This window comes from Oculina patagonica, chromosome 14 (assembly GCF_052425735.1).
Source record: "Oculina patagonica isolate OP01 chromosome 14, crgOcupat, whole genome shotgun sequence".
Lineage (NCBI taxonomy): Eukaryota > Metazoa > Cnidaria > Anthozoa > Scleractinia > Oculinidae > Oculina > Oculina patagonica.
This window is the reverse complement of record NC_135771.1, coordinates 11977571-11999072: the sequence shown is the minus strand read 5'-3', so window position 1 is coordinate 11999072 and position 21502 is coordinate 11977571. Positions and strand designations below refer to the sequence as shown.

General features: G+C 36.8%; 1 protein-coding gene across 1 annotated transcript; it reads left to right on the top strand.

Annotated features, from left to right (window-relative positions):
• The first annotated feature begins 3199 nt into the window (after positions 1-3199).
• LOC144637462 (chondroitin sulfate ABC exolyase-like) lies at positions 3200-19615 on the top strand. Its single transcript, XM_078496521.1, has 15 exons — positions 3200-3272; positions 3389-3543; positions 5163-5324; positions 5943-6179; positions 7914-8139; positions 9391-9578; positions 10060-10222; positions 11298-11526; positions 12072-12319; positions 13104-13770; positions 14311-14542; positions 16189-16339; positions 17338-17537; positions 17752-17931; positions 19445-19615. Exons 1-15 carry the CDS (start codon positions 3200-3202, stop codon positions 19613-19615), a joined length of 3282 nt encoding a protein of 1093 aa, XP_078352647.1.
• The last annotated feature ends 1887 nt before the right edge of the window (positions 19616-21502 follow it).

Below are 21502 nucleotides of genomic sequence, written 5' to 3'. Positions count from 1 at the left end.
TAAGAATACAATGAAATCTCAAAACAAAGCCAGTCGCCACAGGGCATAATAAATACTCTTATAGGGCTGTATCCTAAAAAGCAATTTTCTCAAATTCATAAACCCACCAGAGATGAATACGGCTCGGCTCTGCACCCTTGTAAAGAACTTCAAAACAATTTCAGTTCTGGTCTTGGATAAAACCAATTCTGCGAAGCCCTAAGAATACTTAATGAGTAGTTTCCTAGACGGCTGGGCGTCTCACACATGAGATTGCTGCCCTCTCGATCCCAAGGAGAAAAAGTGTGGAACAAATTCAACTCTTTGAAACCCTTTCAAACATGCCTTAGTTTTGAGTCTTGCACTTATAAGACTAGAACGAAAATGTGTATTACCTCCTGCCTTTGTCAATTCCGTGAGATAGCAGTTGGCAGGGTGGGTGGCAGCTCCCGGCAAAGCACGTTTATCTTTTTGTGTAGTGTTGATTTACAATTATCAAAGGGAGTTATATTTAGACTGTGAACGACAACTTCTGGAGAATTCGGAAAATGGTGTCAACCCAAACGAAACCATCAATCGTTTTACAATCGTTTTTTACTATGAGTTTTATGGCGCACGTGCGCCAATTAGCACTGCTAGTGATTTCAAGTCCAACCTGCCCTAAAACTAACATGTAACCAGCTAGTGGGTGTTAAACCGTCGAAGAGTTGCCACCCACGATATGTTGAAGAATATATTCAGCGAAAATTGGAATGGGAGGTGGTAAAAAGAGAAAGAAAACTGTTATAGAAATGTAATTCTGCGGGGATGTATAGGAAGTTTATTCTTCTTAAAAGCTGTGGGATCTATATAGCCTTGAGGCTCTTTCCGAGGTTTATGATACATGACTAAGAACTTGATAATTATATCTGATGTACATAATATCCTTTTAAAATGCGGCGAATGCTGTAAGTTGCAAACTATAGGTGAAAGTTCAATATTCAACGAAGCAGTAAGTCCTTTGATCATGATTTTCGAAGCCTTAAACATGTTTAAACATAACCAGCGCCCTCCCTTTAGTAGTCATCTCCGGGCTCTCGTTACATGCTTCATTTATTAAAAAAAAAAATTCTCTTAATTCGATTTCCGAAGGAAAGGACACAGTTTGCAAAGCAATCGTGATTTCCACTTTCTTAATTTGGGTGACAACCAATCCGTGCGATTCTCACTCTAAAATCTGCCCTCAACTCTTTGCAATGTCGGCTCTTTGGCATATATTTTACTTCAGAATATCAACTTTTCCCATTACCCTTAGAAGAAAGCATTTCAGGCGTTATCCATTTTGTGAGAGCCACGTGTTTCGACGAGCAAAAAGCCCTAATTTGTTCCCACGAAGAGCAACGTTTGCAATCTCAGCTTTCCAAATTTCCTACAGTCCCCAATTTACCTAAGCATAGACTTGAAGTTGAAAAAGAACTTCGTGCTTCTCTTGCCCAGCAAAATAGTATAACAGGCTCTTAAGCAACTACAATCTATTTGTGCGAGAATAAAGTACCAATTATCCATGCAAACTTAATTACGTGTATTTTGACGCGGGTAAGGAATTAGTTTCACAACATTTCTGCCAAAGTTTAAAAGGCAACATCAAACTTTGTCCTTAATTTTTCGAATGAGAACTATACTCAGGTCATAAAAAGAGAGCTTAAAACCCCTTACACGACCAAACTTGTTTTCAAGTCAAAGAGATTGCTCGCTTAGGATGGTCACGTACGACAGGTGGTCGCTCAGCTCTAAGGGTTTAAGAGATTTCTACCCGTTTGTGACCTAAAGATAGAACAATATGCTTGTTTACTTACTTTTTGTCCAAGGGAAGGGAGTGCGTAGGTGATCTTCTTTTAAATAAATAAAAACTTTTCTTCGTTTCAAAGCAGATGTTTAACGTAAAAACTCATGAAAGATGAATGTACTCCTTTCCATAAAAAAGGGGAACTAATTGGTCAAATTCGCTGGAAACCAGCAAAAGCTATTCAAGCATTGAGTGGCTTTGAGAAGACCTTTGACCTTACAACTTAAAAACCATAAGTTCAAAGGCAGGTTTTGTTAAAAAATGCTAAAATCGTTTGGCTTTATAGCCAAAGGTTAGGTATTGACTGGTGAAGGTAAATTGAATCTTTTTTTTTTTCTAATTGGTAACTATTTGGGTTTAGGAAAGTTATTTAAGCATGACAAGACTTTGAGAGCAATCCAACCAATCAAACTTTAACAGCACAAGTTCAAAGGTATCTTATTATAAATTAATATTGGATTCTTCGTGCGTCAATTTCTTCACGTAAAGCTGCTTAGCTTATGAGCCCATAACGCTTGAATGCACTGATCCCATTTTTTCAAATACGGTACCCGATTGGCTAAGAATTGCGGGGAACGATTAAACTTTTCAAGCACAAAAGGGCTTTGCGGAGTTTTTTGACAATCAACACACAAAGTTAAAAGTTCAAAAGTTCTTTAAGCATGGCAAGGCTTTAAGAAGACTTAAACCAATCAAATTTAAACAGCACAAGTTCAAAGGTATCATATTATAAATATTAATAGAAGATTCTTCGATTTCTTCACGTGAAAGTTGCTTTGCTTACGAGCCCATAACGCTTGAATGCATCCCATTCTTTTAAATACGGTACCTGATTGGCTAAGAATTGCGGGGAACGATTAAGCTATTCAAGCACAAAAAGGCTTTGTGGGGTTTTTGGCCAATCAAAACATAAAGTTAAAAGTTCAAAGGTATTTGTATTACAAATTAATGAAAATTTGGTCCCGCTTCGATTCATCGGAGCTGTTTAGTATTAGCTCATCAAAGATAAATGTATTTCTTTAGTGAAAAAGTGGAATCTAATTGGTTAAAAATCTTGGGAAACAAATCAGTTATTCGACTAAGCAGAAAGACTCTGCTGATATAAATTAAACAGCAGAACCTTAGCTATCTCGCATTACCAAAGTGCTAAGCGAAGAGCAAACGTTCTAGAAAGTTATCAGGGACACAAGGTAAGATCGCTCTTTCTTGAAATGAGATGAAAGCAAATGATGCCCTTTATTCTATAACGAACTTAACCTGCGAACAAGCACAAAAAGATAGCGAATTCTTGAAGAGAGGTTTAACCATTTAACTAACCGTTTCAGAGTGAATTATCCCTTAAATAAATTTACTATATGTGGTTGCCATTGAGTTATCATTTTGCTTTTCAGGCCAATGGTGCGTTTTTGGCATTTTGCGGTCCTCCTTTTTCTGTTTGTACAAGCCAATCAGGCAGCTCCAAGGACAGGTAATTGCTCTGTTTACAGTTCAAATTTAATCTATTTTCTATATTCATCAATTTATCTTTTCCTTTACTGAAGTACGCCGCTTAAATGCTATGTTTTTCTTTCTTCTGAATTGAAGTTTATGATTTCGAGGATGTCTCTGATCTGAGTGATTTCGTCGCTTCACCGACATCAACCCTAGAGCTTACAACTGTGCGTTTTAAAAAAGGAGCAAAATCTCTAAATTGGACCTGGGAGAGTGAAGATACAATCACACATTCATTCCCTACAAACGTAAGTCAGATATAGCATGCTTCCAAAAAATGTTTAACGAATATATTTGGTCCCCTTAAATATCTATGTATTATTCAAAGTACCCAAGTGATGTGTTTGGAAATATTTTTGGTCGATGTGTCTAGAAATCTTTATCCAATGACCCTAGGCCTCTCCTTAATTGCTGATTTCATCAACAATAATCACTTTGAAAAACAAATTCTTTAAATAACCTGAATCGTCTCTTGCCGACTCATATCAAATGAATTATACGTGATGGTTATGCGCTTGTCCCTCAGGGGTACGTGATATGTTCAATTAGAGCGAAATCTTAGGATTTCGCACCAGGACAATGGCGCACTTATTTTTTACCCACACCAGAGTTAATTAACTCTGCCCTCACTGGTAAGGCTTTCTGAAAGAAAATATCATTGATTCCCCTTTTACAATCAAAGCCGCCCTCCGTTTTTTTTAAGAAAAAAGTTAGTAATTGCAAGTTTTTCACAGTCAACAGAACAACTTCACTTCATCTGGAAGTACGACAGCTGAAAAAACTCCAAGGTTATAGACCTATTTGATGGGAAGCGTAAATTCTTTATTGATTATATAGATACACTCTTTCCCCCCCCCCCCACCGCCCTGGCGAGTGGGTCACTGATGTTTTATACAATAACACAAGACTTCGGTACACTTTGTGTGAGCAATGCCGCTACCGGTGAGCTAAAGTTGTTTTTATTACACGATAAAGTTTCCGTAACCACGAAACCACTGTTAAACCGACTAAATAAACAGAAAAATGGGAAATTAAAGGTCAACGAAAATACTTACCTTTATTCCATTTGGAAAGTTGTTCTCCCCTCCCCCTTCTTTGTTTCCCGTGGCGTCGTCCAACTGTACAACATCGGTCAAACACTTTCATACAGATTTGGATAATTTCTCGAATAATTCACTGTTTTCTTCAAGCCTGTTTAGTCCAGTTAGATGCTTCGAAAAGTGAACGATGCTTGGTGTATTATTTCACATTGTAGATTTGTAATTTAGCTGAACTTTTTTGCTTTGTTGTGGCCCCGAGAGTTTGAAAACTTTGCTGACAACTCTGACTTGGACTATGAACTCTGATCACGCGCACGAGTCACACCACCCCGTGACGTCATCTGTGCGTCTGTACGCTAATAGATGACAGGCATCAACCAATCACAACGCGTGCAATAGCTTGGTTATTGTATAATTGCTGGTAGCTAAGAACACAATCTGGCAAGCGCTTCTCTTTTCCTCTTGAAAGAAAACTTCTTTTTTTTTTTGCTAAAAAACTTAATTTTTGGACTCAATCATTTAACGTGTCTAACCCTAAGACTACCCAACCTCGCTTTCCATGCACTATAGTGAACTCGACAAATTCGCAGCGCCTCGTTGACTATTTTTCCATACAAAACTTGGACTCATAGTGTAACTATTCAATTCCAAACATTAATTTTTTTAGAATGCACGACCCAAAATGATTAACGTAGAAATGACGATAATATACTTTTTGTCGTGTTTCGAGGATTGCAATGGGAATGGGGGAATAGGGGAATAGAATACACGACCCGAACTTATTAACGTAGAAAATGGCGATAATATACCTTTTTGTCGTGTTTCAGATTATTGAAGATAAGGAGCTTAATAACGGTGGAATAAAGTTATGGCTTTACAATACTGATCCACGTGCTGGCGAGGAACTTAACGTCTCTTTTGTTGACACTTTAACCACGCCAGCCGACCCGGTCATTGTCGCACAGTTTAATATCAGTCTGGATTTCAAGGTAAAAGATTATTTTTTTCTTTTATGTGAATAGACGAAACTTGAAAAGACATTGAACTCTTTTTTTAACTGTCTATTCGGTTGAACTGTCCTATATAGGCTATTAAGCTTGGTTTTCACTAGCAACGCAAGCAAAGGCGCAAGCACAGGTGCAATCACGCAAAAAAGACAAATTTTGCGGCAAGCACAAGCATCAAACTACAATGCGCTTTTGCTTTTGCTTGTGTCGTAGTCGTTTTCACGGTGAAATAAGAGCTGATTCCCTTGCGCTTGTGCTTGCGTCGCCAGTAAAAACCAGGCTTTAGAGCGACCCGTCTACTGTGAAATATTCCAAGAATGAGTTGATTATTTTCAGTATTCACACTAGTCTTAGGCAAGTACGTGTACAAGAAAAATTAAGTAATGAGTCAGCTTTTCCGAATCTTTTATAGGAACCTCTTCTCTTCCGTTAAGTTGACGTTGAATTGTTTGAAAGAAAGCCTAAATTCCAAATTTTACAGGTCAGGGGAGAAATAACATTTAATAGTAACAAACAATGGTAACTAATAATTAGAATTTTTAATTTTTATTTCTGTTTGTTTGTTTATTTATTTGATTGTTTGTTTGTTTGTTTTTTTAGGGATGGCGTGGAATTTGGGTTTCTTACGAAGAGTCAATGTTGGTTACTGGCCACGATATCGATCAGTTGATAATAACTGCACCCGAAACTTCCGAACCGACTAATCCTCTGTTTATTGACCTTCTGCGCTTGGTGGACAACTTAAGAAGACAGTCTAGGGACAAGATAGTGCCAACAATTGGTGATGGGATTTACAACCCGAACCATTTCTGGCAGCAAACTTACCGCTGGAGTCAGGTACTGACATGACAGAAGCATGTTAAGTCATAATCACAATAAGTGTCTTTCGCATAAAATGATTACTTCTTTCAAATTCCTAATGTTCAAATGAGTAATGAAAATCATTACACTGAACTCATACTGAATATTACAGTATGTAGCCCTAAATCCGGACAGCCCTTGGTTCGGACATATTCGGTTCATCGTGCATTTTTTCGATAGGAAACAAAGTTTTAATAAAATCGAACCTTTCCAAAGATTTCTTGATCTTTTTGCTGACTAAACTTCGCTCGAAGGCTTTTCTGCTAGCGGTGAAGTCGAGAATTTTAAGTCGACGTGAAGGTAGGTGAAGTTTGTTCGCGCGATATTAATTTGTTCATGGCGTCTCAAAATAACTTGTTTTCTTTTCATTCCTGTATATCCGAAATGAGAACGCTAAAAGAGCTAATTTTTGGAAGAATTGATGTATAGCCGGAAATATTCTTTCGTCCAAAGTAACGAATTAAAATTTCTAAGTAATTTTCATGACTAAGTCCTTGGTCCGGGCACTGACGGCAACCAAATATAACTTCAAACTTCTGAAGGTGGCAAGCTAAAAAATACTGAAAAAAAAAGAGTGTAACAAAATTTAAACCTTTTGTTTGAGCTCTAAGGCATAATAAATTTCATTTTGCAACAGTAAAACTAAAACGAGAAGTTTTAATTCAAACTTTGTAAATCACGCTTATCAGTGTGATAAGCGCTATAGTTTATATTTACTGTACTTCTTGATGAGATGAAATAAAGCTCTCTTCCCTAAAATTTTTATTTCATTTTTTCTGAATTCCACTAAAACATATATTAAAATTAAAATGTGCAAGAAGTTTCTTTAGATTAGATTTTGAACAACTGTTGCGTAAATTTTGTGTGCTGTCCGGACCAAGGGCCGTCTTTTCACATGTTAGCTGGATGGCACGGTAACTTACAGGACAAATCTCAGCTCTCTGCTCTTCTTCTAAGCTGAGAAATACACGTTCGCGTCTTTTTCGTCCGGACCAAGGGCCACATACTGTACTTTTCGTGTGTTTCTATGGATTGCAAATTCGTTCGGAAAATATCTCGTTTTCCCTTGGGAAAGCTACAATAAAGTTAAAACATTACTTTGTGTCCCTTTCCCGTTTTTCTAGCACTTTTTAATTGAGCCATTTGGGCGATTTTTGTTCTAGTCACTCATGAACTAAGAGTACGTGCTACATGAAAGATGCATTCTGTTTTACTAACTGAGTTGTTGCAATAAGCAAAGTAATTTTTGTAATATGAAGTAATTTTTTATGGTCAGCACAAAAAAAATTATATTGAGACTGAGAGTCTCAACTCGAGTTTGTTGTGCTTTAATGATTTATATTTGTTTGTTTGTTTTTACTGTGCTCATCAAATTCCATTTTTATGCATTCTTGCTCCTTCTAAATTAAACACTACTTTTTCGAAGTACCAGTGTGCGTTGCTTTGGCTGAGCTTTGTTTGCTGGGACAAAACAAAACTTCCCATTTTGGGATCTTTTTGGCCACATGTGTAGCCGTTTATTTACATAACAGTGACAGAAAGATCACATTACATTTGTTTGTTTGTTTGTTTGTTTTTACTGTACACAACAGATTCCATTTTTTATTTTTATATGGCATTTAATTTGTGAACTGTCAAGCAACATTATCAAAGTTGAAGTTAGAGCTCCTTTAATTTACTTCTATTCATTTATCAATTTGATCACAACAGGCCACCCCGACAGCCATCACCGAGCCTACTCCCGATGAGGATAAATTAAATAACTTAACACTGGTCGAGAAGCGTTTGGAAAACTGGTTTGTTAAACAGTCACAGAGCTCAGTGCAGTTTACAGGGAATGCGAAGAAAAGATGGGATTCTTTACAAGAACACGTGGACAGGGCACATGTAGAGTATGGACAGCTGACAATTAGAAAGATAGATGGAGTTATCACAGGTAAATGATTCGAAAAAAACTTTGCGAAGGTGTTGTAACCATAACAATAATTGGATGAGATTTTTTTGATATCCGGAATAATCAAGGTCGAGATAAGTGTTATCAGCAGAGCCGAAGGCTGAGGCTAATAACACTTACCGAGACCTTGATATTAAATTCTGGATATCACAAAACCCGAATCTAATAATTTTATATTATACATTATTTTAGAAAAATAACGACATAAGGATTTAAACACTTGTGCTAATCCCTTTTGTGCCGTCCGGCTCCTGAATGTTTTTCTCCTCAAAGTGTGTTTGTGGAACAGTTCCTTCGCAACTTTTGTCGATCTTTTTGTGTTTTTTTGAGTTATTATCGTCCACCATTTTTTTTTTTAATTTCCTGCTCGGTTGGAAAAGCGAATCAACGAGCCATGTTTTTACTTCGCTGAAATCATGCATTACACGCGCAATCTACAGATTATTCACTTTATCTTCTAGCAGATAAGTGAATAATCTTTACGTTGTGCTGATTCCCAGAATTAGTTGTAGGCTCTTAGCCAATGAGAAGACAGATAGTGACAACAATGTGTAATAATTCGTTTTAGTGCCCAGGGTCGATGCTTATATTAGTTCGGGAGCTCGAGAGATGGCGGGCAAAGGAGACAGGACGATTATTCAGAAGTGGGCACTTATTTTTGATAAACATTTGCATCTCAATGTATAAAACGAAAAATGGGGTTTCTTGTTTGAAGGAATTGTGCTCTCACATTGAAATAAGAGCAGTCTAAAAACTTACAGGTTGAAGACCAGTTGTATTGTAATGCTGGATTGTTGCCAGCAATTCACAACAAGAGGGGAACTCGGTTGATCTGAACATATACTTTTGACACTGTAAGTGAGATAAATTAAGGACTGTCCTTATTAAATCTCACTTTTCACGACTACTTAAGATTTAGTCCAATCAATCTTTGGTTTGTTTTTAAACAACTGGCAACAGACAATTTCTCACTGCCATTACATTATCCAAGTTTCATAGGCAGAGAATCACAGACTAAAAATATTTCCTGATATACAAAGTGTGAGTTTATGGATTTGGGTGCCCCGTGGAAAAAAAGTAGTATAGGGTGCTACAAATTCGCTATATTTCTGCTGTGGAATCTCGATAGAATGTTGTGGAATGCATTAACGGAAGTCGATGCATAGGATGTCCCTCAATCAATCTAATTCGGTAGAATTCAATCAATTGCTTACTTAACTGTTTACTATTTAGGCAAACCTCTCTACCCGCAAGCATCTGAGTTTAACGATGAGGAGTTTGGCAGGGTCATGCAAAGAATTCTGCTTCCAATGGCCCTTGATTATCACGTACGATCACGTGAAATTGATATAGACGAATTAGCCGCTGATCAACTGTCTAATCTAAACGGAGATGATACCGCGAAGAATGAGGCTATAGAGGTATTGTGCTTCATTTTATCTAATGCAGTTCTCTTTTTTTTTTTTTTTTTTTTGTTTTGTGTTCAAGTCTGTTCAAGTTTTTCTGGTTTTCCTCTAATTAAAAAAAACCCCCAAAACTCTCGTTTTATTTACGATCTGCATAAGCCGTCTGGCTCGGTTGTTTAAAGGTAGACAACGCTTATAAATTACATCGCACTGACGCGACAGAGTAGCACCGTTCGTTCTCAAGTCGGCCCCTAAATACTTCCGAAGAGAATGAGAGAAAGGAGCTTTTTCCTTTGTGTTGAGTTGAGTTGAGTTAAGAAACTAATCTTAGTACCAATTCGTCTTATTTGGAAGCTTATGAATTCGCAGATCTTTAACCTAGTTTCGATAATGACGTTTAAAAGAGGCGCTGATGAGTAAAAAATATTGTTTAAGATATAATATTTTAAAATCTCAGAAATAGCACTTAAAGGTTCTAATTATATTTCCTCTCCAGAAAATAGTGGGTGCCGACTCTGAGTTCCAACAGACATTCACAGATACTCTGGGTACAACACCTCCGGATTACACGGTAGAAAAGGTGAAGGAAGCCATTAAGGCAGTGAATGAATCGAGATGGCAACGCTTACTTTTACTTCTAGAATATATTGAGGATCAAGGTGGGTTTTCTAAGAGAGAATTTTTTTAACAAACATTTTTACTATCTTTCTTTACCTTGTCTGATAACCCACCTTCAGCGCTGTTGTATACTGATATTTATAAAACTAGACTATTATTTTTAGTTTTTAATTGGTGTCGATATCTTTTTTGGCTTTTAAATTTTCCAAGTCTTGCGTATCGCGTATTGCGTACCCAAGCCTTGCGTATCTTGCATCGTTTGACACATTACCCTCACGCATCAGATCTGAACACATCAGGATCAGTCGTGTTTTGTGATGAAGCGTGTGTTAATGCGAGTCTGTGTTTAGGTGTGTGTTTTTGAATGTGGGAAATATTCATAATCATTTCAAAAAAACAGGTTATCAGTAAAGTTTCTATAAATAATGGTAATAGGACTGAGTGGAGTCCAATTCGGTCTGTAATCATACGAGTGATTAAAAAATCGGACGACCGCGAAGCGGGAGTCCGATTTGTTTAATCACGAGTATGATTAAGACAGAATTGGATGACACGAAGTCCAGTTACCAATTAATCAAAACTATGACAAAATTTGAGAAACAAATTAAACTTATCTTCGGTTAAACTCCATTATAAATATATTGAAAAACATAACAGTCTACTCCACGAAATGCACAACAGCAGCGCGCGCAAAATGACGCGTACTGTCCAATTACACAGGCATGACGCGTACACTGTCCTATTACACTGTCCAATTACAAGCATGACGCGTACACTGTCCTATTAGTGCTCAAATCGGGCTGCTGATAACCAATCACGTTCGAGAATTTTGTTATAGTTTTGATTATTATAATAATAATTAACGACACGTTTTTTTTTTTTTCGGTTATAAGGGATGAAGTGTAATATATTTTGTCAGCAGTTAAATGTAATATAAAGGTGTAAAGTGTTGTAAATTGCTTAAAGAATGCTGTAAAAGAATAAAAAATTACAAAAAGGTTTTGCGTATGACATAGCCCATTTAACGATTATCAGTAACAACAGCATTTTTTAAAAAGCCCCTTTGTAAATGATAATTAATAAAGTATGTAAACGAACCAATATGATATATTTTAGGTTTCACTGAAGGCAGTGGCCTCGGATCATTGGATCATGAGATGAACAACGCCGGCGCAGGCTTCATGAATGCAGTATTTCTCCTGAAGAAAGAATTGAAAGCCTTGGGAAAGCTTTCTGACTATGTTGCTACCATGAAATGGTACAACGACTTCGGCGAGATTTATCAAGATCCATTTGAATACGCTGGTACAACTGCTGATCGTTTGAGAACCATTTCACTATGGAGGTAACTCATTATTTTCGTCTCTTAACCCTCGGACGTACAAGGGGAGGGAGTGGATGCCAATTTGTTCCAATTTTTTAAAACAAAATTGTACAATTTGATTAATTTTATATTCCATAAGCATTCTGGCTTGATTTGAGCATCAATTTCCGTAATTTTAAGACTTTCTAAGAAAATGGTGAAATCCAAGATGGCGTCTCTAACAACGTCAGTTGACGCCATATGACGTCACAGCCAAAAAAACGTTTGCCATCATGTAGAGCTTTGCACTCAGTGCAAAGTTAATTTCGCTGCGCCTAAATAGAACAGAAAATCCTGGGGATGGGTTCCATCCACCTCACCCTCCCTTGTACCCGGTGGGGTTATGAATCTCTTGAACGTCCGAGGGTTAAATGGTCAATTTTACCCTTTAAGAGGCAAATAGGTGATTTTTGATTTAACATTTGTAAACGCGATGTCTATGTATGATGCACCCTTTTATACCCAAAAACATCAATCCAATTGTTTTTTCTGTACAACCATCACCTATGTATACTCTACGTCAACAGGTTGTTTGCTGTTCTTTTGATGCCTACCTCTACAACAGTAGAACAACAGCATAAAATACGAGACATGAAGGCACTTGGTCGATGGTACGCCAATGCTATCTCGCCCAATGAAGGACTTGCAGGAACTTTAAAGCCTGACTACTTAGGTTTCCATCACAACAGTTTCTATGCTTCTGCTTACACCCCACATGCTCTTCACAAGGCTGCACTTATTGAGTACCTGCTTAGTGGGACACCATTTGCTTTTAGTGAGTATCATATATGATATTCGTCGAAATAATTTTCATCTCACCTTAGAAAAGACCATTAATTTATGATGTTGCTGTTCTTTTTTTCTGAAAGCTTGGTATAGAGTGAACTCTCTCTAAAACTGACACTTGGGGTTGGTCTTTAAAGTGTTCAATCGTTGTTTATAACTAAAAAAATCTTTGAGACACTAAAAGCTTCTCTTAAACGTATAACCGACACTTTGAAACTGAATCTTGAGAAGCACTAATGGTTTAAAGATCGAACGGTACATCGTTTTAATGGAACAGCAACTACGATTTGAGGAAACAATCTGTTTTACTACAGCTAGAAAATTGAACCAAAACCTGACAAATAAAAATTCTACAAGGAGTAATGCATTGGATTCTTGCTGTATATAGTACAAGTCCCTTCTCCATGTGCAAGTGTGCTCAGATATCCAAACAATGCTTGAAAGGAAACCTCATCCTCACTGTCACTTTACCCACAAGTTACCTCGCCCACAGAAATTTGGTTAACTTACCTTAACAATCATTTAAGGCTGAGCGAGGAATACACATAAATCCTATTACCTATCAGTCAAAACGCTTTTATAGCAAGAAATATTAAAGAGTTTTAGACCTATTTAATGCCGCTTGATGTCACTTCACAGTGGACGAGTTAACTTGTGGAAGAAGCAGTCGGTTACAAGACTTACAGTTTGTGCTGCTTCTAACGGTGTCAGTCTTAGAGAGACTTGAGTGTAATAAATGTTATTTCAACTAAGATTGTGCATTCTTCTAATAGGTGACGAAACAAGTGGACACATAAAGAAAGGACTCGAGTCAATGAGGATTGTCGCTGTTAAATACTCTACTCCGAACAGCGTTTCGGGTCGATTTCCAGGATTTAGTCGTGCAATTTTGGCAAAGAACTTTCCTGCCTATGCCTACATTGGTGCCACTGCTCCAGCCGAAAATGATGATGGCTCCCTGGGCGAAATTACCATAAGCACTGAAAACGTCAAGATGTTTTTGCGACTGTACGATACAGCAGATAGTGAGGTTAACGACTACTTAGGAGACGGTAAAATTTTTACCAGTATTTATTATCTGAATTCCATTGGCTCAATTAACATCCTTGAGGAAATTAGCTCTAAAGCCGCTACGATGAGTATAGCAGCAGAAGGCTCTCCCCAGGGATGCTGGACCAAAAATTATGCAGCTTTTATCGTCCAAAGAAGAGACGACTGGGCAGTTAGTGTTAAAGGATTCAACAAATATGTTTGGGACTTTGAAGCATCAGGAAATCAGAATGTTTTTGGCCTTTACCAGAGTCACGGCGCACTCCTAGTTGCCAATAGTGAGGCGGCGCTTCTAACTCACGATATCGACAATGGGTGGGACTGGACACGACATCCGGGTACTACAACAATCAAAATGAATCTCGAGCAGCTGATTAGCGACAACCGTAGGTATGAAAATTAGTTTAGTCACGATAAGAAAGACAAAAATGCCAAACAAACGAAGAAATGAGGCTGGTAATAGGGCTTTTAAAGCCTATAGCGTTTGGTTCCATTTCAAACAAGGTCTGGTGCAAAACCCATTATTATATGAAAAGTTTGGAACAGAGGGAAAAAACTGCTTTTCTGCTGAAAAATTATTTAAGTTAAGGCTGGAAAAGTTTAGGAGGTAAAAGTACAAGGCATAATAAAAATTGAAAAATAATTATCATAATAAATAAGAAAAAGAAACAAACAAAACAATACATGTTTATAAAAAGATACATACAGGAACCAAATTGGCATAACTGTTTCTTCTTCTGCTTCCCCCGACCATCCCTCCCTCCCACTCTCTTTTTATTAACAAACCACCTGGAATTGCCCTAGGGTTAATATCAGTTCTACGAGATGTTAATTTAGATTTTGAGTTCAAGTTGTTGTTTGGAACAATTGCCTATAATTTACGTTTATGGTAATGCAATTACCCAGGTGATATTTTAATTACCCGTTCAGATATTACCAACCCATGGAGCTTGCTGGCGGACTAACGTTGGTTGGTGGTGGACAATATTCATCTGGCATGTTTGGAATGGATTTTTCACAGCCACCGTATCGGTTCCCGAACGGTGCCTTTCAACTGGACATCACTTTCACTTTCAGAAAGAGCGTGTTTTTTGCGGATTACGTCATCATATGTTTGGGCAAGGGTATAACCGCAACAGAGAGTTCGCCTAATATCACTCAGGTACATTCATTCATTGGTTTGTTAATCTGTTCGTTTGCTTGTCTGTTTGAATTTTCACGCTAAACTAAACAAAAAGCTATACTTACTTACATTTATAATATTGCCATCCAACAAGATGGGCTCTCAAATAAATAACTGATGTCATGATAAATGTTTTTATGGTAATAATGATAATGATCATAATTGTCATAATTGCTGTAAGTTGTAGTAATGTTTTAAACGATGGTCTTATGATGTTATGACGGTCATAACAAGATTGGTCGGACAAGACCCATTGCATCTTTAAAAAATCAGTATGAATGTGTAAAAAAGTGACAAAAGATTTCGTTTTGTTATTTTATTTTGCGGACAACTATGAACAGTCGAGTGCGTTCGAGGAGTGTACCTTCCGTGTGCTTTTAATTAATAAGTAGAAAGCAGTTATGGTCTATTGTGTATCTGTAAATGTGCTTTATTACCAATAATTGTCCCAAGTCAACGAAAAGAAACATATCTAGATGTTTTGTCATCTTTATCTATTTGTTTTGTGTTTGTTTTTCTCAAGCCCTTACCATTTTATTTACCTATTTTGACAGAAAAAGTTACAATTTCGATGCCATTTCTTACAAAATAAAACCCCTTTAACACGCCAATTGTAGAAATGATGCATTCCTTTTAAATCATTTACATAAATACCGAGACATTTAGATAAGTCAGCCGTTACATGAGTCAGCCGGCATGTCACATATATTTAGAAAGCCCATTTAAATACCTAACTATATGACAAATTTTCCTTACTTTCTGCTATACATTAAAAACCCGCGGGTAAGAACCTAATTTTTCCAGGTCAGAAAACAATTAAGTTCTTACATAAATGGTAGTTAACACAAATTTAGGCTATTTAGGTTCTTAATAGGTTCTCATAGAACTTTTAGTGGTTTTCGGACTATTCCTTGAATAAAATTTGCATACCACAAAAGTATTTATGTAAAAATAAAGCACTTTTCATTCAGAACATTACATTATATACATGTACAGTAATGCCTTGTCCAAACTTTTTTTCCAAAAGTAAACATTTTTAATCAATTTTGAAAATAAGAACCTGTTTTCACTTTTAAGGCTGAATAGGTTCTTAAAAGGGGGTATAAATTGCACATTTTAGCCTAACAGGTTCTAAAAATGTTAGGTTCTTACTCGCGTGCTAGAACAATTACAAAATTCAAATCTTTATATCTTCAAAGCGGATTAAGATTTTTGAATAATTCTTTTGCATTTCACTTAATCTTAACGATTTCTTTCAGAATCGTGAGCTTTTTGTGCCATAACAAGGAAATAAAAATTTGCCTTTAGCTCTGTGACGTCATTTTCCCGCCAAAATCCGTTGAATTCAAAAAAACAAAAATCGTACGATTGTTTGGGATAAAACGTTCTATCACTGTGCTAAATTTGAGCTCAATCGGATAAAACAGCAAAAGTTTTTCCGAGAGTGCCGCTTCAAGCGCTCTGCTGGTCCGGCGTGTTTACATGTGGTGATTGCGGTATTCTGCGAAAAACCGAAAAAATACGTAAAACTATATAAATTGAAAGTATAAAAATAAATATAAAATATGCTAAACTAACGGTTTAATGGTTGGTCTTATCTGACATATCTTATTGTTTTATTTCAGACTGCATTGTTCCAGACCAAGCTCCTGGATGTTAGCAATCCATCATCGATTCGCATAAACGACACAACTCACGCACTCGACACTGACTTGACTAAAGTGCCAAATGACTTTGGAACAGACGACTATGCCGCTACACTCATGGATGTTAACGGTATTTATCATGAACAGCTTAATTACGTCAGCATATCAGTGAGACAGTTTAACAAGTTAAAAGAAAGCACCCACTGTTGTAAAATAATATATAAATAAATAAATCGAAGGCCTAATTATCGAAGGCCTAATCATCCAACAAAGGAGCTCAACTTTGAACAAACAAGTAAATTGCTAAGTTGCACAGTTTTTCCCTTCGGGAATAACGTGAGTTTAAAAACCATGCAAATCACGAATGGCTTTTTAACCCTGATGACGACAAACATGTCGAAAACGTTCGGTTCATTTTAATTGTTTTAATTCTTTTTAGCCTTGTATATATCAAAATAAATAAATAATAAATAAATTTAGGCAATGTTAATGTTAATGTTATTTAGTATAATCTTACCTCACAGGAACTCGTACAATTTCTGAGAGGAAAAAAATAAAGAATTCAGTCTGATCATGCGTCAACGCTCAACAGATATCGTGCAAACTTATATTGAGTGACAAAAGGAACGCAGACAGGAATGATCGTCAGGAAAAGTCTTTTTTACGTTAGTTGAATAATATAATATTTTGTAGGATGCGAGTTGGGGAAGTCCATTAGTAATGTGTCCATTAGTTACGAGTGTCAAACCAGTAAATTTCGATGTTTAGTTAAGAGTTGTTCGTCTATCACGGTATGGAAAAATCAGTACTATCAAGACCAATACAGTTTCAATTTTTCCGCTCCCGTTGTTTATACTAAAGAAAATAATTATTAGCAACTAAGAAAACTTAAATGTAAAATAAGCAAATTTAAGGTAGCTTAACACAGTTTCTGCGCGCGCCCCGCAGCCTTCATTGCTATCAAATTTAAGAAGTCCATCCCTTTAACTTATGTCTTGCCAATTTTGGAAACCCAGGGATTAACGGTTTTAGAAAAATGGCAAATGAGGCACAAGTGTCAAAAACTGTGTTCAGCCACCTTAATTATTCAACATGGTCAAATTTATGTTTCGCCTTTTGTACTTAAAGGCAACAGTTACTACATTCCTCAAGCTAACAGCCAAGGACTGAATACGAAGATCAGTCTCCAAAAATCCAGGGACCAAAGAGGAAGAGCAAGGGAGACATCGGCTCGATATGCCACAGCATGGCTGGACCATGGTGTCAATCCAACAGACGGAGAGTATGAATACGCCATAGTTGTGAATCAAGCTCCAAATGTCGTCCGGGTAATGCAACATTCGCCCCTGTCAAATGACACCAACTTATTGTAATTTATTTTTTTAAATATAAATCACTTATTTTTGTTCTCCGATTTCTTTGTGATCCCGAGAAACTAAATGTAAAGTCTGTCTCTTGTTTTCAAATAAGACTAATATCGTTTTACTTTTCTGTTGTTACAACGAATATGAATTTCATGTTTGTTTGTTTTTTCATATAAAGGTATTGGCAGACAGACAAGCAAGCGCGGACAACAAAGTCTATGAAGTGCTTCAAAAAGACGAAGATGTCCACATCGTAAAGATCAATGACTGTCCCAGACCGGGTGAGACTCAGTATGGATATGTGTTCTTTACAACAGATGCCCGCCTCAGGAATGGTCCTATTAGGCGTGTTAACAAGGTAAACATCTGTAATCTAGTTGCTGTGTAGTTCCTCGTCGAGTAAAGACTTTACAATTATAGTTTTAAAGTTTATGTTAACTCCTCATACATTAAATTACTTACCGTATTTATTCGAATAAACGCCGCGGCGTTTATTAAATTTTTCGCGATTCCAGTGCGACGTTTATTCGAGGGCGGCGTTTATACGAGGGCGGCGTTTATTTAAAATTCGATTTATTTCGTGCAAAAAACAGCATGGCAACTGAACATTTGAACTTTAAAAACAGGAACAAACATGTTGTAATACTTGTCTAAAAGGTCATTTTCATTATCTTAAAACATTGTTACCATCAAGGAAAATAATTATTTTAGGCTTCCTCAAACTTGATAGTTACTGCATTTGCTTTTTGAGCAAACGCCGCATCATGATGCGGCGTTTATTCGAGGGCGGCTTTTATTAATATTTCTGTTCTAAAATGCGGCGTTTATTCGAGGGCGGCGTTTAATCGAATAAATACGGTAAGCCTATCTAGACCGGGCTTTTTTGGACGGGGGGGATGCGGATTCCTCCCCTCCCCCTCTCCGTTATTTCCAGAATATTTAAGTAATCACAATGACAATTAGAGGATATATAGTATGTCTACCTTTTGATATACGTCACGTGGGATAATGACGTCACATCACGTGACAATTGCATCATCATGCCAAAACAGCCGCGATCTTGGATCCACCATCTTAGATTTCAATATTTTAACAAAAAGATAGAAAACCACCCAGAATTACTAAAAAGTACTCAAAATCAATAAAAAGGTACAAAAAAATAAAAAGGTGAAAAAAATTGCAATAAAGTTAATTTTCATTATTAAGAACACAAAAAAGTAAAAATTTGGTGAAACATGTCTGTCAAAATGCTATCTCCATGGTAACGTCAAGTTCCTGACACAACAACATATCCTACCAAATATTTCCCAGGCACTCCCCCCCCCCGGTCTAGATAGTGTTAATGAATGGGAATGCACAACAATACCAGACGACAGAAAAAAACATGAATAGCTTTCTTGCCCGAGAAGCTTTCTTCAACATGGATGTCACAACTGCGTTCTATGTAGTACATGATTTATTTTAAATACGAATTAGCTTATTTTAAAATTGTTATTGAAATTATTTGTAAATAGCGTAGTTAAATTTTAGTCTGTTTTTATTGTAAATATCAATTTTAAGTCTTTTTATTATTATTTTTATTTATTTTATGTGTCCCCTATTAGTAGAGAGTGTTTCACTCTCGGCTAGAATTCCTTTGACACATTAATAAAGTTGTTGATTGATTGTCCGGCCATAATTTTAAATAAAACAACAACAATAATAATCCTTCTTTTCAAAAATTTTCCAATTTGATTTTACGGGTTTTTTAATAATTCTGAGAAGATTTCGTCACACTTATTTATTTGACTACTTGCCCGACTTCTCGGCCACGCTGCTGCTCTAAATTGCCATATTCTATATTTGCAACATTTTAATGTTTTATTTCACAGGCTCCTTGCCTTGTGATGGTAGAAGAAGTGGATAGGAGGAACTTGTACATCGCGGTCTCGTCTCCTAATCTGAATTTTAACATCACAAATGATCTTGACATTGGCAGTCAGGTTAACGGCGATGAACGGTTCTACTCTTTCAGTAGGCCAGTAGACATTGAGGTAATTTAAACACATCTATTAACAGGGCGTGACATGTATATCTATTATTATTCAAAAGAAATGCCCCAATGTTCATATTATTTTGGAAAGCCATTGATATCCGTCACCCGTACATAATAGATAACTTGCAATAGACGTAGGTTGCCAAGATTCGTCGGAAGTCTTGCAAAGCAACGCACAGTAATTTTAGCTGCAAAATATTTTCGTTGACAATTTCCTAAATAAAGCCATAGTGTCAGGCGATTTTCCGCCTGTTTTCGCAGAATAATCGTTGAATATATAAACGTTTGGGTTCCGTGTGACCGCAGAAAGCTATGGCAAGCTATGGCAGCTATGATGAGTTAAGCCAATCATACAATTAACTCCTATTTGGCTTAAGCTTCGATTAAGCAGCCGTGTTATGTAGAGCAACTATCCAAAGCATTTTTTGACATTGTCGCGTACGCTGTTTACGCTTTTGTCGGGCTCCTTCCTCGTAACAGCTGCATGTAGTTTCATTTATTTGGCACGGCTTTGAATTCTGTGTACGTTGAAGCAGGTATAGGTCAAGTCTGCGGCGGGCCAATTGACCCAAACTGTCACTCAGTTCAGAGTATTTCTTGTCTTTTCTTCCAGTGCTCGAGCACGGACCGCTCGACGCGGTGCCCAAACTATTAGCCCATCGTGTCTCCCTCTTATTTAGAAGTGCGTTAAACTTGATTGCAATTAAATCTATATATTTAGTCCATTAAGGCAAGTGGATATTATCTGCTCTTGTTTGCATGCGAAACACGAACATCAACAAATTAAGCAATAGGCTGAAGTATTCAGTAGTTGTAACAAGGATATTTTGTTCATGGATGTCATTAACAATCACGATTCAGTCATGGGTACAAGTCTTGTCTTTATAATGATATTTCTGTTATGTGGAAGCTAGAAAATGTTTTAGCGTGAATGATTCTGTAAAGAAAATTGAACCGTTCACACTTTGTTATTTGGTATGTTGTTTTAGGTGACTGTTGGAAATGCAGTACATGTTGCCACTGGGGACGTCAGAGTGAACGGAGAAGTCGTCCCAGACATGGACAAAACAAGCCATGTTGAAGTGACACCGAAATCAAATGACCCTACAGAGGGACGGAGAATCATGTTCAAACAGCTCACCAAGGGGTTCACTAAAGAAGTCAAGCTTACACGATAAACTGCTCAGAAGGAATGGCCATAATAATTAAAATAATTCCGTGATAATAATAAAAAATAATTAAGATTTAAATTATCGTATAAAAATAAACATATAGAGCAGTTTCCACTCGAGTGTCGAAAGTAATTTGCGTTTGCTTTGGTTTAGCATTACTACGCTTAGTGATTGGCTTAACTCGCGCCACTTTCTCACCCAATCAGAAGTAAAACCAAAGCCAATCGTGGCTCACTCGCGCACGTTTTCCCGCGCTCCGTGCCGGCTACATGTATTTGCTTGTTTTGATTGGTTCACTGGAATGTCTGTGTCCATTGTGATTGGCCAGAGTGGTTACTTTGGTTTTGGTTTTACGACACTCGGTTGAAAACCGCTCTATTAAAAATAAATTGTGTGAGTAAAATTACAGAGTAATCATAAATAATTACCATCAAAAATAATTCTATGAAAATTAATTTGGTAAATTGATTTTGTGATAATAATTAAAATTAATTCTGATAATCAAAAGTATGAGCATTTTTGCATTCAATATTTGAACACTTATTTATCGACTATGTTTAGACACTTAGCGTTGATTACCAAAAATTTATATTCCGTGAGAGGATATTACAATGAGAGAAGTTTAATTTTAATTATCGTGTGATAATTACCATATAACAAAAAAAATCTATGACGAAAATTATCATATGATAATAATTACCAACAATTGTGATAATTAATTT